We start from the raw sequence: 17,587 nt of genomic DNA on the forward strand, positions 1-17,587 counted from the left end.
AAACCCTCCCTGAGTTTGTGAAATCTCATTCCTTGATCTGCTTCTACTCTGACAACAGATAATTCCTCAGCCAAACATTCAACTCCGCATTGGTTGTTTTATTTTTGGTATCACTTGGGGTTTTTTTATTTTGATGTGTAAAGTTGGTTTTGTTCAGGAGCAGTAAGAGTCTCTTTTGCTTTGTGTTTACTCTTCCAAATCACTTACATTTACTGGTTTCTATTACCTTCTCTCCATTTTTATAACTCTGAAAAACTTTCAAGTAAATCTTGGAAAGAAAGAGTGTTTGAAGAACATATTGAATTGTGATAACAAACTTTACATTTAAAGTTACAATTAAAAAGAAGCTTAAACTGATTTTTAATAGGCACTTTTGCACAGAAATTTGCAAGAATTCTTTTGCAAGAATTCAAACAATCCTATCTCTAGGCAATCACTATCCCCAGGCACACATATAGCCCATAAGAAAATTATCATTCCAGAGCTCTTTCATTTTATGTTCAGTTTAAGCTGGACCAGTTAAGAAGTCTTTGGTTATTAAGTACTCACTCCACATGGGATTCTCTAGTGTATTGCATTTTTCAGAACAGCATGGAGCCAATATCTATTAAATAGTTTTAGTGTATGTTTCCAAGAATACCTTTTAGATCCCAGTATTAGAAAGGTATTAGATACACTTTCAAGACTTGTTTTAGGACAACGCTCTTGCCCAGCCTCCACGTGAAAAGTACATTTTGCAGCAGCAAAGTCTGATCCTCTGGTTTGGCAGGAAAGAGTGGGAGAATAGTCTGGTGAAAGGGGCTTCAAGTAGCTGAGACTGATGGAAGATGAAAGCTTTTTCTGGACTTAAGAAAATTAACTACGATTTATGTTTCTTATGAAACTGAGACACCAAGGTCATGCAAAAGGAGGAAGTTTAATGGTGATCTCACAGGCTATTCATTTAATGATAAGCACTGAAGTGTCATATCATCATTTTAGATACTCTACTGAAAACTATTGTCTTGCTGTGAAAAAAAAGCAAAATGAAATAGAAACAGAGACCTTTTTTATTAAAATAAAATGCAGAATAAAACTCATGTTTATATTTTTTTTTGTTTTAGAAAACTTATTCTTAAAGAGAGGCATTGCATTTCTCATTTCAGAGAAAGTAGAACCTTTTTTTTCAATATTCCTAGAACAACTCCTCCCACACCCAACTGACATTTTCAGGATAACTTTGTTTGCAAAATTATTTTTGCCTGATGAAAGTGCCTTTCTTATTTGTTAAATTCTTGTTAATATTAAAATTTAATTATTTACTTAATTATTTACAAGCATTGTAGTATTAAAATCAAAGTAGATAAGCAACACTTTTCATTCCAAAATGGTCAAGGTAGAATTTCCTTTTTAAAGAAGATTTCAAAAGAGTTTTTTTTTTAAAGAAGATTTCATTTCCAAAAAAATATTTTCAATTCATAGGACAGACCCTGTATGTTGTATATTGGGGTCCTCACTACAAGAAAGAGAAGAAGTTACTGGAGAGGGTTCAGTGGAAGCCACAAGGATGATGGGAGGTCTGGAACATCTCTCTTGAGGAGACACTGCAGGAGCTGGGCCTGTTTGGTCTGCAGATGAGAAAACTGGGAGGGATCTCATCAGTGCATATGAATATCTCAAAGGCAGGTGCCAGAGGATGCTGCCAGACCCTTTTTGGTGGTGCCCAGCAACAGGACGAGGAGCAGTGGCCATAAACTAAAACCACATGAAGTTCCAATTCAGCTTGAGGAAGACCTTTCCACGGAGAGTGCCAGAGCACTGAACAGGGTGCCCAGGGATGTTCCAAACCCACCTGGACGAGTTCCTGTGTCACCTGTTCCAGGTGGCCCTGCCTTGGCTTGGAGGTTGGACTGGATGACCTCCACAGGGCCCTTCCAACCCTAATGATTCCGTGATTCTGTTACCTTCACTAACACATACCCTTGCTGAAAGAGCGGTCTGAATTTCAGTGGCGAAAACCGAGAAGGTGGCATTTTCTTGGCGTGCTTGCTGTTTTCCCACCGGAGCAGCGCGCCGGGAGGCGAGATGTGCCCGTGTAGCCCTCGTAGGAGCGAGGAGCGGGGCACGAAGGGCACCCTGCGGGCCGGCCGCCCCGGTGTCCCTGCGCCCGGCGGCCGGCAGGTGCCGCTGGAGCCCGGCAGCCCGGCCGGGCCGGCCCCCGCCCAGCGCGGCTCAGCCCAGCCCGGCCCGGCCCAGTTCAGTCCGTTTCCTCCTGAGGCCTAGGGAAGGTAAGCGGTGTGGGGGCCGTGAGTGTCAGACTCCTCCTCTCCGCGCCGAGCGGCCCCGCGGGGCCGGGTTTCTCCGGCCTCACGGCGGGGGAAGGCGGGGGTCGATGCGCGGCTTTGGGCAGCCGGCCTGGCGCAGGCGGCCGCTGCGGGGCCTGTGCTGCCGCAGCCCGACGGCGCCGTCGCCCTCAGTTCAGGAAGCACACTGAGGTGCTTGAGCGTGTGCAGAGAAGGGCAGCGGAGCTGCTGAAGGGTCTGGGGTATAAGTCCTGCTAGGAGTGGCTGAGGGAGCTGGGGGCGTTTAGCACGGAGAAAAGGATGCTCGGGGAGACCTTATTGCCCTCTGCAGCCACCTGGAAGGAGGTTGATTAGTCTCTTCTCCCAGACGACTGATGGCGGGACAAGAGGACTAGCCTCAAGCTGTGCCAGAGGAGGACGTTAGAAGAATTTATTCACAATAAGCGTGATTAGACATTGGAATGGACGTGACAGTGCCATGGTTCAGTTGACAAGGTGGTGTTTGGTCATAGGCTGGACTCGATTATCTTAGAGGCCTTCTCCAGCTTAATCACTTCTGTGAGTCGGGGAAAGAAATCCTCAGTGCTGGCCGGGTGTGCCCTGCCCTGGGTGTGGGCACTGAGCAGGGCTGGGCAGGCACGGGGCATTGCCCGCGCTCTTAGGCGCTGGTAGGGACCTTTGCATTGACTGCCTAGTGCAGCTACACTGTAGACTCACCTTTGTTTCAGGCTCAGGCTCTTACTTCAGACAACCAGTTCGGATAGGTGTGAAACATCATGTTGAGGCTTGTCATCTTCCTCACGATGGTCCTTGAAGTGCCTCTCTGAAATCTTTGATGAGTGGTGCCTGCCCTGGGCGTCACAGCCCATTGCCTGGACCAGTTAATAGAAGCGATTTTGGCTCCCCCCTTTCTTCCTCAAATTCTAGCAGCAGGAATTATGGGGTCATTATTTCTATTTAGAAGGAGGATTTTTATTGAAAACACAGTATATGAAGTTGACAACTCTCATATTTGAAAAACTTAGCTGTCTTCTTGCATACTGCTTCTTTGTCATCCCATTAGAGGTATTCAAACTGTGAGATATTTTCAGGAGCCTAAAATTAGCATTTCCTCCTGAAAATGAAGAAATTGACCAGAATATTTATTGTAAAAGACAAATAAGTTTTTTGACTATTTGATCCTTGCAAACAACGTTGATTTAATCTTGTATTATATAGGTATTTCATTTAAACAGAATAATATAACTGGGAAATTCTTCCCAGAATATACACTTAATTGTTGCACTAAGAATTATGTGTAAGGTTGAGAAAACAGCAATGAGTACTGCAGAAAATTACAAGAAATTACATTTCTGCAGTAAGCTAATGAAAATATAGTTATTTTTTGGGATAACAGTTGTCTTTCCAAGACACAGGGGCTTGAAATATTAGAACACTTTTACATTCCTCAGATAGGAGACAGCTTGTCTGCTAGATATGAATATTAATGTCAGTTACATAATGTTTTGATGACATCAACTCTGCCTCTTTGTCTCATTCTTGCCAGTATAGCTCTCAGCTTTCATCCCATGTGGGAGATGTACCATGAGGCTGCTTAAAGGGCTAAATATTTTTGGGGTTCTTCATTATGTTGAAGCAGTAGCATAGCTGAATAATTTATAATTCAGGAGAAATGTGTACTTAGGCCAATATAGGAGGCCCATGGCAAACTGCAGATAGCTGTAATCTTTATTTATACTGACTCTTTCCCCTTCATTTTATTTTATTTATTTTCCTCCTGTGACTCAGCTGTTTTATTATCATGAAAAAGACAAGCACTTTAAATCTGTTGCAGCATTTAGAAATTGTTTCCAGTGATTATTTTATGCAGCCGTCTGCATAAGTAGGCTTTCTGAGTAGATGAGAATAAAAAGGCAGATAAGAAAAGAAAATTTGATTCATTTTTGATTGTCACAAACATCTTTATATGTCTTTCTTATATTTTATGTCATTTTTTTGCATTAAGTGACAAGAAACTGATGAAAATTAAATTGCTCTCAGATTGAGGAAGATGGTGTAGAGCTGTGAGCTTTCCTCATAGAAGATAGGTTTTCAAACTTATGGTTTTTCAAAGACACAGTGATCATTGTCATTTTTGTGAGTGTCTGAGAATAAAGTGCAGGTTGGTGTGAATTCAATGCTTTATTCAAGTTTTTTTTTTACCAAGGGGATAGGAGGTTATGTTGCTCCTATTGCTTAAAAAAGCTTTGCTGTCTGAATATCTAGTGTTTATGAAGCAGATGTTGCTTGAACTTCATAGCTGTGCAACTGACCCCAAAGTAAGTGCAGGAAGTTGTTTATACAGTAATATTATTAATGAAAAAAAAAATAGATCAGTAAATTGTTACATATCTTTTCTATTTAACTCTGCCCTTTACAGCCACTTTAGCCTTGCTCAATGCCACCATTCTCAGAAGGTACTTTCAGAAAAGAAGTGCCCTCTATGTTAATAAAGTGCTGGAGCATGCAGCAAAGTGCTAGGTAAAAATCACAATTCAGATTGTTTGAAGTGCTCTAGAAATAAATGAGTTTCCTTCTTGCTTTTCCCTGGCAGCATAGCTCTCAAGCATGGAAGGTTGCAACTCTAAAACTCTTTGGAATCTATTTATTCTTTTGTGTTTTTTTTTTTTTTTTTTTAAAGGATGTTTGTAACTGAATTGGGTTTTTGGAGACACAGATGTGGTTTGTGATAGGCTTGCTTGGGGGGTCCCATGGAATCCAGGCTTCAGATGATGGCAGTGAGGGTAGAAGTAGTGCAGTAATTCTGGACAGCACACTGAAGAAGCTGGTTTTTGGACCTGCAATACATTAAAAAATTAGAAAGGTTTTCTATTACTTGCTCATATTTATTTTCATTTCTTTATGATTGAGCATACTATACTAAGTCATGATTCAGCATTTAATTGTAGTTACTGACTTACCTGTTTAAGTTATGCACAACTCTGTGTTGCTGATAAGTGATAAACTATGCTGTAAATTGTGTATCAGGATGCTCTCTGCTGTAAAAATTGCACTCCTTTCAACCTGGTCCATTTTCCTTGTAGATGAACATTGGACTTACAAATACCAGTATGATATCTTGACTTTCTACCTTTGTACCTTGCAGAAAGAGAAGTAGCCAAGCATAAAACGCCTCTGCTGAACAAGAGCAGTAGCAGACTACAAGGAAAGAGACAATGTCTTCTGAAACAGCTCAACCGGGAGGTCAGACACCTCCAGTAAAGCAACCTGGATGGGTAAGCTGGGTCTCCTCCCTTTGATTTCGGTGCTATTGCTAATGAATAACAGGCTTTGCCTCAGTTGCTCTTATTGAAGAGAGAAATACGTGTCTGTTAGCTTAAGCATATAGATGAAGGGAGGAGAGGATGGTGTGTTGTTTTTCCTGGTTCACTGTGCTCAGAGGGCTGGGAGTTGTGAATCTCAAGGCTCTGATTTGTGCCCTGAGTTATGAGCTGGCATAGCCGAGGTGTCTGAGCACAAGTCCAGTACAGCCTGTCCCCATCAAGCTCTGCATGCACTTGTTCAGAAGGGGAGAAGGGAACAGTTCAGCACAAGAACATTCTCCTCTGATGGAGACATCAAGGAATTTAAATGTGATAGGACTTTTTGCTAACCAGTCATTACCAGAGGGCAGCAATACTGGGCTGACCTGCAAGGAAGAGGCACAAGTGGCAGCAGGGTGGCAGGGGATAGGGCCTCAGGTACAGGGAGCACAGTATCACAGTACCCAAAAAGAGGAGGAGAGCAGATGCAATGATCAGCCTACAGTCAGTTCAGTGACTGCCAGGCAAGTCTGATGCTAAGCTGAGTAATCAGGTTAGCAAGGCAGGGTAAGGATCTCCATGGTATAGCTACAGCACAGTTAAGGCAAGGGCCTGAGCTGAAGGGCAGAGGCCCTGGGTAAAGCTTCCTGCTGCTTTCTCTGAGCTTTTCTGTTTTCTCTGCAGTCTAACTCAGTGTTACACAACTGTGCCATGGTAGAGCTGACTCTGAGCTCAAGCAACTAAACAGCTGGCAGGGTGTGTATGGAGGCAGAAAGGTTGCAAAGCCTGTTGGTGCACTTGGGGCTCTGACATGCATTTCCTTATCTTTCAGGCAGCCTGTTTGCATTTTACTGTATTTGCTATGACCTTGCTCTGAAACCAGTTTGAAGCAGTTCTCTGTGATCTGGAGTGGAGCCAAGTCTGTGTTGTTTGCCCAGCTCCACCATTAACTTTTGTGGGTGCAGTGCTTGAAGAAGGGCTGAGATATTAATTACCTATAATGTGAAATGTGTGGCTATGGCCAATAAATGCATTTCCTTATGATGGCTATAAAATCATGCATAAAAGGAGTCAGGCATAAAAGGAGATTGAATCCTGTAATAGATGAATGTACTCTTTTTTCCAAGGCATTGCTTCTTCTATGATGCCTGGCTTTTTTTTTCAAGAATGTGTATGTCTGAAGATGATGTCTTTTTATAAAAAAAATGTTAAAATTTCTATTAATTTTAACTTAATGACAACTCCTTTCCCTTGGCTTTTCTTGTTGAGCACAATGTCATGGTATGGGATTGGAATATCCTTTGGATCTGCTGGGTTCAGCTGTCCCAGCTGTGTCCCTTACCAAATTCTTCTACATCCCCAGCTGGTGGGGCAGCCTGAGAAACAAAAAGGCCTTGACTCTGTGTAAGGTCTACTCAGCAGTAATGAAATATCCCTGTAATGTAAAGACTGGTTTGGTCATAAATCCCCAGCCTAGCACCACACTGGTTGCTATGGAGAAAATAAACTCTCGTCCAGTCAAAACCAGTGTACCCTTTTAACACTGAGTCTTTTCTTAAAGAAAGAAAAATAATCCTCATATGTTTCCATGCCAATACCCTGGATAGAATGCAAGGGAGGATACTGTCACTTTTTCCTCACAAGCACAATGGGGGAAAAAAGAGCTACCTTCAAGAAGTCTGTTGGCAGCCTGATTTGTACTAGGGTGAAGCCAGTATGAGTTCAGTTAATGCCATGGACATATTTAAATTGCTCAGAGAGAAAGTTCTACTAGTGGGGAGTCTGGCAGAATTTGTGTTGACCCTCTACTTGCAAAATCTGCTATTATTGAACTTCAGTTGATTTCTGTACAGAGCAGAACTTGATTTTTGAAAACTGCCACTCTGCCTTTATTTCCTGTCATTTCTTTCTGGGAAACATAATGGACCTCATGAGAATGAAATGATTAACAGATAGAAAACAATATGCTTCTGGGGTAAGCAGCAGCTGAGCTATTTTAGGAAAGTAAAGACCAACAAGATGGGTTGTTTATACTTAAAACCTAAGTAGTTCTTTCTGTTTCTGTATTGGGGCATCACAATTTCATCACACTGCTAGCAACAGAATAAGGAGTTTTGCTTTGCATTTATTTGTTTTTTAAATAATTTATCTTCTTTAATTGATTTGGTTTTTTTTCTTCCTGTGAGATTAAATTTGGTAAACTAATCCGTGTTTATGCTTTCAGCCAATGTTCTTTTGTCCCACGTCCCAAATTCAAGACAGAGAGATTGCAAGGATCATTAAAGAATGCAGACAGGAAAGTTTCTGGTACAGAGGTGAGTGATCCAAAATCATTCTCACCACACTTACCACACAGAATGACTTTTTGTTGTATGTATGCAAAACTGTCTGCAAAATGCTTTTTTGTTGGAACACTGTTGTGGGTTAACTCTGTCATGTTAAGTTGTACTTTGTATTCTCAAAGGTTTAATTGAATTATTTGCATAATTGTTGTAGGTGAAGGTGGTTGAGTTGAGATCTTGTTTAATCTCAACTTCAGCAGTTGTAGAGTTGGTTCCATTCTTGAAGTCCATTATAACAACTACCTTAGGAATGTTTTACTTTGTTACATACTTATCCTTGCCTTTGAATGGAAGACAGGCATAGCTATGTGTCTTTGATTTGTGAAATTCTTTGTATGCTAGGACAGCTAAAAAGATCAGTGCTTGGTGTTTTAGTATCCTTTACTTCCACCCTCTCAGTTTGTATCTAAATTACATAATTCCTTGAAAAGATGAATTTTATTGGAGCTGTTGTCATTACAAGTGTTGCAGTAGTTAGAGGAGATATCAGATTGTGGAAACTATTATTTAATAAATATATATATATATATATATATATATAGCATTAGCTCCAGATGTTACAGCATGGCTGATGTCTGGCACTGTGTGAGGACATTGTGGCTTGGAAGAGAACAGAATTTGAATGAGCAGATGTAATAGGTGATTAAGAACAGTGGGCAAAGTTAATGTTTAGAAATAATGTGTTTAACATTAGAAACAGAAAACATTTAATGTATAAGAGAGTATTTACCAAATATGTAGCAAATTTTGGCTGATACTAGCTACTCTCATTTTCATTTTCACAGCTCTTCCTTTATCTCTTGGGAGCATGCTTGTCACCCAGGGGCTAATCTCAAAAGGTAAAGATAAAAAAATATGTCATTAAAGTGCTGGTTTTCAAGATCAATATTCTTCTTGCTCATTACCATCATTGCTATGGTGATTTGATTATTATGTGTGCATTGCCACAGTCATTCTTTTGCAAGAATGAACTGAAAAGAGAATTTGCAAATCCAAAGACTGGTGGCTGGAGCCACCATGATCACCTGGAGGTGAGTAGAGCCTTCAGTGGGGCAGCTCGTGGGGCAGAGCGTGGTACAGCCCGAGCAGGGCGTCAGCATCGGGGGCTGGAGCTCTCCCTGGGGTGTTGGAAACGCTGGCAGTGTTTTGGCACTGACCATGTATCAATGTGACTGCAGCTTTGGTGCTAAGGGACAAGGAGTACTGCCAAAGGGAGGAGACAGAGAGCTTTCTGTAGAGATGGCTCATGATCTGCAGGCTAACACAAAAGAAAATTGTGTTCTGTTTATGTGGTGGGTGAACCTGGTTCTGCACAGGCACCTTCAGTTTCCCTGCTGGGGCCTTGACTGTGTATAAGGTTGAGGTTGGTGTTTTGGGGAGAGAGTGAGGGGCATCCACCCTGAAGTCTGCTAAGCTGTATCACAAGAGGCTGATGTGGGTTCCCTACTCCATCCTTGACCTATGAGCTTGTAGGGAGACGGGGAGGGAAGGAGTAAGAGTGTGTCAGAGAAGGATTGCATACTGGAAAAAGGGTGAGCAGTGATAGGAAGGGCACCAGGGCTGTCTCTGTAGTAACATGCCAGCCTCTGGCACCAGGTACTCTTCTCAGTCTCTGTTCATTGTACTTGGCTGTTTCTGATCAGCTGTGAAATAACAAATGTTCTTAGTAAATAATCATTGCTGTGTGTCAACAGTTGGAGGGGCGTGATTAGAAACAAACAACACTTTTGTTCCTCCCTCCCCCGAGAGACCCAATATAAAATTGCATAGATCACAGTGGGCAAAGGCCCTTGTGCTTAGCATAGGCTGAATAATCCTCTGTCTAAATACTTTCTTCTGATGGCTGCACACAGTACCCTGCCTCTAGAAGATGCTGGAGCTTCTAAGCCTCATTATTACTGTCTGAATGCATGTAACAGTGCAAGCAGTGTTTACTTCCCTTCCCTTTGCCATGGTAATCTTGCTGTGTGGAGCCCTCCTCCACAGCATGGCATTCCTCTGCCAGACACATAGTTCTCAGAGGAATACTGGTTTCACCTCCTGAGATAACTGAGGGAATGTGGATTTAGGTGGAAAAGCTAAAGATAATTTTTTGCTTTTTTTGTTTAGCACACTGTGTTCTCCTCTTAAAGGCCAAAATGTGTGATCTTTCCTCTGCACAGGGGAAGGCTAGATACCAGTGGTACAATTTTAATTGATAGCCATGGAAAGCTACCAAAGAGCAGTTTCATCCTACTTATCACAGCACAAGGAGCTGGACCCTGTGTAAGAGATTTAATTTTGCTGTTTTATATGCAGGGTTGGTTTGTGCTGAAACATAAGCCACCATCACTTCCTCTGCAGTGCTGCAGGTGTCACCAGTAGCAGACGTGTTGGTTTACACTGCTGCTTTCATGTTGGTTTGCACTCTGAACTCCTGCCTGAGGTGAATCCTGCAAAGTCCAGATTCTCTTCCTCCTATGACTCTAGAACTGCCCAAAACACATGCACTAAGAACTAGTGGAATAGAAAGTGCCCTGATGTACTCAAATCTGAGTTAATGGACTTCGTACCATCTTCACCTTAAGAAATGCAAAATCTGTAGGAAAATTAGTGCTGGTTTTGAGTGCTGCTGAGTTCCTCAAGTGAATAAGATTTCTGACTATTTCCTTTTATTGTAGGCATTTTCTCAGCAAGTCCAAGATTTGGTCCATTCCCCAAGATGGCAAGTAAGTTGTACCCAATTCTAAAAGGAAAGAAAAGGTTCTTTACAGGCAATATGCCTGTAAAGATGCATCTCTCTGAATTTCTTTCCAAAATCTTATTTTTTTGCAATTTATATGTTATCCCAGCAGATTAGGAAATCAGATTTCTGATGTGTTTAAAAATAAATGTATAAAATGAGATTCTTCTAATGTAAATATTTTCAGTAGCAGCTTATATTTATGTAACACAGTATCTCAAATTGGTACAAACTCTAGTCTCCATTTTATTTTATAAATTATGTCAGCTCATTGTGCTTGGCAGATTGCACAATTTATGGTATCAAGAAGTCACAATACTATAATATATAAAATAGTACAGTCCTTTTCATGCGTTTGATTGATCTCAACTGTCTAATTCAGAACTGTGGATTGATAAAGAAAACAGAGAGAAGCACAGGAGCTGTACTGTACAGTGAGGTGGCTCGTAAATGACAAGAAATTAAATAGATTCCCTCTCCAGCAGAAATTCAGCAGGAAATCAAGGACACTGAAGTAGTCTTTTATTCTGACTCTCGTGAATGAAAGCCACAGTGCAACAGTATGGCAAGCTGATGTTCCAGCTTCTTAGAAGGCCAGAGAAGTTGGTGTTAAAAGTGTGATCAATTAGAAGTAAACCATGTCATGCATTCAAAGGCAAAAACTGTTAGTGCTGACATTGTGAATTAATTTAATTTTCTATAATCCTTTAAATATTATCTCCTTTTCCTGTACATAGGAATATTATATCCTTTTCTGTATCAATTATTTTGAACCAGTTCTTCTCTCTCATGATAGGTAACCAGTGTTCAGTAGTTATTGAATTCACCCCTGTAAACCCTGTATAATTTCACATGTGTTTGTGACATGTTCTGAGAAGATGTGGTACAGAATTTGTTATATGAATAAAGTGGAGCCAATAGCACACTCCTGATTTAAGCTGTTGTATTAACAATATTTTGTTATCTGTCTCTGTAGTTGCTGGTGTCTTGGGTTATGCCATTGGAAAGATGTCATACATGGGAAAATGCAGAAAAAAATTTCAGAAAATGGGTATTGCACCATTTGGTCCAGAAAAAAAAAGGTCTGTGCTTATTTAAAATAGTCTAAAACACACTAAAATTATATGGAGCAAAACTATTAATTTAAATTCTATGATTAGATCCTGAATACTTATCTTGGACTATATGTCACAGTATTAGAAACTACTACACATTCTTCAGAAAATGCAAATTAAACTAATTGTAATACCTGTTACTAGGATATCCATTATTTAAATGAAATTATTGTACTTTTAGTGTGATGTGAACAGTTGCTCAGTCTCTTTTCTAGTATCATACTGCTAAGATTGTCCATGTTATCACTTTGATCCTTTGAGTCTTCCTTTGGAACATACCTCAGGCCAAATATGCTGCAGATTTTCTTATAATGTTCTCATGTTTTAACAACAGTGTCAATCTCAGCTCGTATTCCAACCTCCCTCTCCTCTCTGGCTTTGCCCAGCCTCATGCTGTCATGCCAAACCATGAAGAGCACAAACTGAGGGGGTGCTTCTTCCACCTTGCACCTCTAACCATAGAATAGATCTCAGTGGTTGACTTCTGTCACCTGGTGCCTCCATGAATGTTTTATTCATTGTTTTCTTAATTTCACATAAAGTACTCCTTCACATCAAATCAGACTCTGATTTCCTTCCCAGCTCCTCCTTCAGCTGCCTGTTGTACTCTCCATTCTCAATATGGCTTCTTGTAGAAACCTTTTGCTCACAGAACAAATTTCCAAAAGTCCTATCTAAAAAAAACATTCTCCTTTGTCTTTCCACATCTTTCCCCCAGACCAGCATGAGCTTTTATGGCTATAAAAGTACCTGACTGATAATGGGAAGCTTTTTCAATGTTCATCTATTTCTCTACTTGTATTCTTCCCCCACATATCAAAGTATATACTTGGTATTACATGAAGTGTTATACACCTTACTCCTAGCTCAGTTTGCTCATAGGTACAATGGCAAGGACTGTCCTTTGCTGCTTAGAAAATCCTGTTATATTTTAGCAATTGCTAGAAGGAGTACTTAATACTAATTAATGGGCATTTATTGTCTGAGGCATTTAGATGTCATATTTTGCAGTTTATATCCCATATTACAAAAACTGGGGAATCTAGGCAAGAGATTACTTCTTCAAGAACTTTTACCATCATGCTCTATGGTTGTATTAGAAGAAATCCAGCAAAATTCTTCAATGTTTTATTTGCTTTCCATATTGTAGGAATTGTCCTCATACTTGCAAAGAATGTAAAGCAAAATCGGGATCGAATGAGAGAGAAGGTTCAAGTCCTTCAGCAACTTAGTGCCAGGTAGGCAACCTTGTAATTGTTTTTTTAAATCTCATACTATTTTCCATGGTGAATGGTATTCTGCTTTTGAACAATATTGTGAAAATTACAGATTTTAACAATGGATCAAAATCCAAGCATTACTCGAGGAAATATTCTGTATTTGTAATTCCTGATTAATTTTGTTTCTTAATTTTTACCTTACATACCTTTCATACTAATTTTAAATCCCCCATCTCTGTGGAATTTTTTCTTTAGCTGTAGCTGAGTATTGATGATTGACCTAAGTGGAATTAATTTGGATTGTATTTGTATTAAAACAAATACAACTCCTTTCAATTTCCAGCTTGTTTTACTTAAGAATCAGTTATGGATTTTGTTGATATTTAAAAATGCATTAAAGTATTGAGAACTAAAAGCAGACACAGCTGGGTGTAGGTTTTTTGCATTCAGTTCTACAATTTGGCTAGAGCCTTAGTGGGGCAGTGTGATAGTGGTGCAAGAGCAGTCTGCTGTGGTGGGGCAGGGGACGTGGCTCATGAGGTGTTCTCACCCCAGAAAGGGGGAAGTTCCCTCTGTGGAAAAGGAGGGTTTGCAGGGTAGAAGGTAGGCAAGTGTTTAAAAGGACTTGCACTCTATGAAAAACAGGCCAGCAGCTGGGTTTTTTAAGAATGCTTTCACACTGTCTGCTTGTGGTAAGCTGGCCTACATTTCTCACAGGCAGGAGAATGTGTGAAAGTGTTTGCAAATAGCTCAGCTGCCTGCAAGAGAGGGGAGCAGAGGGCCTGTTTGAAACCCTGCCATGGGAGTTTATTCAGCTAAGAACAGAAGTCTGACACAGAAATTGTTGCACTGAGTCTAGCATATATAATGTACCAATTTGGACAAGGATATTGGTGATGGTGCCTTTCTTACTCTAAAGTGCATGCCCACAGACAGTCTAGAAGGAGGAATATCCTGTCAGAACCTGTTCACTTGCCCAGATGAGAGATTTTGATGGACTTTTACTATGCAGCAATACATTGTGGCAGTGAGGATTGAAAAGAGTTTTCAGAGTCATTAAAGAAGGCATTAGAATAAAGTCCTGATTTTAATCAGCTTTGCCACTGGTTCAGAATTTTATATCAAGTGCTGCAAGTGCTCAGCCACTAGCAGAAAATGCACTTTGGCTTAGGCTCACCTCATGGGGTTGTGCCAAAAGAAGCAGTGTTTCTCTTGTGCCAGTGACAGAGATCACTAACTGAGCTGGCCCTCCAGGCCACCTCTCTGCTCTAATTTGGTATGAGGACAGGGGTAAAAAATCCCCCAGAACTTTCTGAAGGGTTTTGTGCTAGTGCCAGCATGAAGGAGGAAGTGAGCCAGACTTAGATAACTCTGAATAAATAACATTCTAAATCCATTAGCACCTATGAGCTTAATTAACTTCTTGCAATGCTGTGCTGATTAACTGCTTTTGAAGATTTTGTGTTAAATAAATGTTTATGTAGGCTCACTTATTTCAAATAAGCACCTCAAAGCATATTTAATTGAGAATGGTCATTTACTAGCAATTACCTGTAGGGAGGAATCAAATATTTATTATGGGATTTACCCCTGCTGTTTGCCAGAGCTGCAGCTTGCTGAACCTTCAATCCAAACACATTTTATTTTTCAGTCTTCCTCTGTAAACTGACAATATTTTTCTGGTATGCAAGTACCAATTAGCTTTTAAATAAGTTCCAAATTGTCTCAAATACAAAGGAGCCTTGCAGCTTTTAGAGGGGAAGAATACAGGATGCCACAGGCCTCTTTCCTTGTTTTCTTCCTGTAATGGGTCCTGGAAGTTCTGCTGTGGAACCTGTTCCCTGCTCCAGCTCACACGTTCATCAAAGACCCTGATTGCTGCACATTTTACCAGCAGCTTAGATCTTCTTGTTTGGTTTTTAAAACAGCTTAAAAACTTAGTAAAAAAATTAGTTTGAAAACAAATGTAAGGTAAGTGTATTTCTTTCAAGTTTTAATTGCTGTAATGAAAAAGCCATTGTATTTGGGGCAGTGTGGTATTTTGAATTTGCCACAAATCAATTCTGATGGACAGGTTTTAGAAACTAAGGAAAAGAAGAAGTAATGTAAGTATTATGTTGTTTTCTGTGTTGTTAAACCTCTTCTATGTTTCAATAAAAATTCTTAATTTATCATGCTGTGCTCTAAAAATGTGCAGAGCCCCTGCTGAGCACATCTTGCTACTATCCATGCAAAGCATGGGATGCAAGCTCTGGCAGTACTTGGGAAGCCCACTCAGATAAAATTGTATTCATGTCCAGGAGTCCAAAGTCAATGTCTTTTATCCTCAGGGACTCTGGAATGTTTGAGAAACCACCAAGAAGTTCTGTGTTTAACACTGAAAGCAAGGTGGCACTCACATAAATAACAGATCATTTTATTCTGTTTACAGATGTGGTGAACACGATAAAAACCTTATGGACCATCTTCTTTCAAGGCGCTTTCCTGTAGATTAGAAATAATAATTTTGTGATTCTATCTCTTAGATTTGATATAAATTGACTTATTTGAAATAGTTGCATATTGTTTCATAGTTCTATTTGTACTAAATACCATTTTTTGGAATGCACTTTTTGAAATACACCCCTCTCTTTTCAGCACATATTGGTTAATTTTCCTCTCTTCAGTGTAATTTAGCTCTTAGTGCTGAAAAATTACATTTGTCTATTGTATTTAGATGCTGGCAATGCTTTGTGTAACAGACAAAGTGGTTTATGTTGGAATGTTTGTCTGTGTCAAACAGAAATGGTGTGAGGATGTGTAAATGGTTTGCACAGTGAAGCAGCTATCCAGTCTCTGAGCTGACCCCTTGGTTGTGGAGTACTCTAAGAGTACCCAATTCAGGGGATTGTCAGACTGCACTTACTGTGCTGAACCAACTTTCCATAAGCCAGTTTTACACAAAGGGCCACTTTGCCAGGGATACCAAAATCATGAACAAGAACACACAATATTTTGGAACAGTTTATGGTTGCATAAAATCTGAGGCCACCAGATGCTGAGAAAATCCCAAACCTAGATGGCACATGCTCCCTACAAACAGCAGGACACAGTCTTCCATGAAACATCTCAGCAAATCAAAAGCAGGCACTTCCCCTAAACACAGTGATGGCTTTCATATGGAAATCAATGCAGCTACTGAAAAGTTTGGCCTTTGCTGTCAGTCAATGAAGACTGTCTTCTGTGGGCTTTTTCTGTTTGCTTTAATATTATGCCTGTGGCTAGTGTTCCTCTTTTGAACTAGCTTCTGTGGGCATCTTTACCTTGACACAAAGAAATTCTGCAAGCAAAATATATAGTGTAGAAAAGTATAATGTAACTATTAATTGGTTAGTAAATACAAAAGACATTCTAGATTTGACAAAGTCATTAGACTGAATACTCAACTCCCTGATAAAGCACTTGCATAGCCTTTTCTAGCCAAGCAGCCACCAGGCAGAAGGGGAAGGGTTAGACTGGCCTGCCTGTTCTTTACTATAAGATTTTATATTTTCCTACTTAGTGTTTATCCTCTTGAATTCTTGAGCTACTATGCACCCCTGTCTCAACAGGGGCTTCAATTTTACACTCGCTACTTTTCTACAGAATTTTTCACGGCACTTTCAGTGGGAGTCAGGGATACACAGCAGTGCTGGGTCACAGCTGCTGCTGTGACAGGCAGGTGAGCCTTGGAGAGCCTTGGAGGGCCTCCAGGGAGAGGGGCTTACACACCCACAGAGAAGGCAACCTCCTTTGTGAAAATCATGTCATTGTCATGGCTATGCTGTGATAGCCACCAAAACTTGACTGGTGACATGTCTGAGTTCCCCTTCATCTGTCATCTGCTGCCAAGGTAACAGCCAGCAGCTCCCCAGGGTTGTTCGTGCCTGGCTCATCTGAGGGAAGCCATCACATCCAGGTGACACCAAGGAGAGCCATGCGTGTGACAAGGACCTGGCGCGTCAGACTCTCAGAGGTTGTTCTTGTGGTCAGTGTGACCTCTTGGGATTACAGCTTAGCTACTGAACTTTTCTTTAAATGTAATTCTGATTATTTTTTACCTTTGATTATTTTTCTGTAATAAATATACTGATGTATAAAATTTCTTGTTTCCTTTTTTTCTACCTTTGTTTCCATACTTTGCAAAAGGATGAATAGCTAATTGTGTTGATCTAAGTTAGTGATGCAGATATGAAAAAAGGCAATTTGTGAATAAGATGTATTAGCACAAAATTTATGCATATCAAAGGAAAATGAGCACAGCTAATGGGCAAACTGTTCTTTCAAAGGTCGTTAAAATCAGCTGGTTTTTAGTAATTATGTGCAGTTTAATGAGCTAATCTTTGTTGGCCGTTGCTGTTTTGCATTCCATACAAGCAGGTTAAAGAATTTATTTTTAATTGAAGCAGGAGTTGAATACATTGAATTTAGGAGTGACCTATCAAAAAAATTGGGAAAGATTTGAGGTAATCAGTTTCTTCTTTAACAAGAGAGGAAGAGGTCTCCAGGAGGAAAAACATTTGACCTTGCAAAGGTAAACTAAACTTTTCTTAGTGTTTTCTTACACTGATGATAGGCTGTACTTC

At 40.3% G+C, this 17,587-nt stretch overlaps 2 protein-coding genes across 2 annotated transcripts in view; one reads left to right on the forward strand and one right to left on the reverse strand.

Annotated features, from left to right (window-relative positions):
* CWH43 (cell wall biogenesis 43 C-terminal homolog) overlaps positions 1 to 2,014 on the reverse strand; it is a 29,997-nt gene extending 27,983 nt beyond the window's left edge. Inside the window, exon 1 of the mRNA XM_063157303.1 lies at positions 1,960 to 2,014. The gene's annotated coding sequence lies outside the window, so the exon portion shown is untranslated. The remainder of the gene's footprint in view (positions 1 to 1,959) is intronic.
* Positions 2,015 to 2,181: 167 nt separating this feature from the next.
* OCIAD2 (OCIA domain containing 2) lies at positions 2,182 to 17,103 on the forward strand. Its single transcript, XM_063157305.1, has 8 exons — positions 2,182 to 2,267; positions 5,428 to 5,557; positions 7,809 to 7,899; positions 8,712 to 8,765; positions 10,587 to 10,634; positions 11,625 to 11,730; positions 12,914 to 13,001; positions 15,415 to 17,103. The coding sequence occupies exons 2-7, from the start codon at positions 5,498 to 5,500 to the stop codon at positions 12,993 to 12,995; spliced, it is 441 nt and encodes a 146-aa protein (XP_063013375.1). The 5' UTR covers positions 2,182 to 2,267; positions 5,428 to 5,497; the 3' UTR covers positions 12,996 to 13,001; positions 15,415 to 17,103.
* Positions 17,104 to 17,587: the final 484 nt, after the last annotated feature.

This window comes from Melospiza melodia, chromosome 5 (assembly GCF_035770615.1).
Source record: "Melospiza melodia melodia isolate bMelMel2 chromosome 5, bMelMel2.pri, whole genome shotgun sequence".
NCBI classification, from domain to species: Eukaryota; Metazoa; Chordata; class Aves; order Passeriformes; family Passerellidae; genus Melospiza; species Melospiza melodia.

Excerpts from the sequence above, each read along its gene's own strand:
- OCIAD2 (XM_063157305.1), top strand. The coding sequence starts at position 5,498 with ATGTCTTCTGAAACAGCTCAACCGGGAGGTCAGACACCTCCAGTAAAG. Across the intron at positions 7,900-8,711 it reads GGAAAGTTTCTGGTACAGAG|CTCTTCCTTTATCTCTTGGG; the intron begins GTGAGTGATCCA and ends TCATTTTCACAG. Across the intron at positions 11,731-12,913 it reads TTTGGTCCAGAAAAAAAAAG|GAATTGTCCTCATACTTGCA; the intron begins GTCTGTGCTTAT and ends TCCATATTGTAG.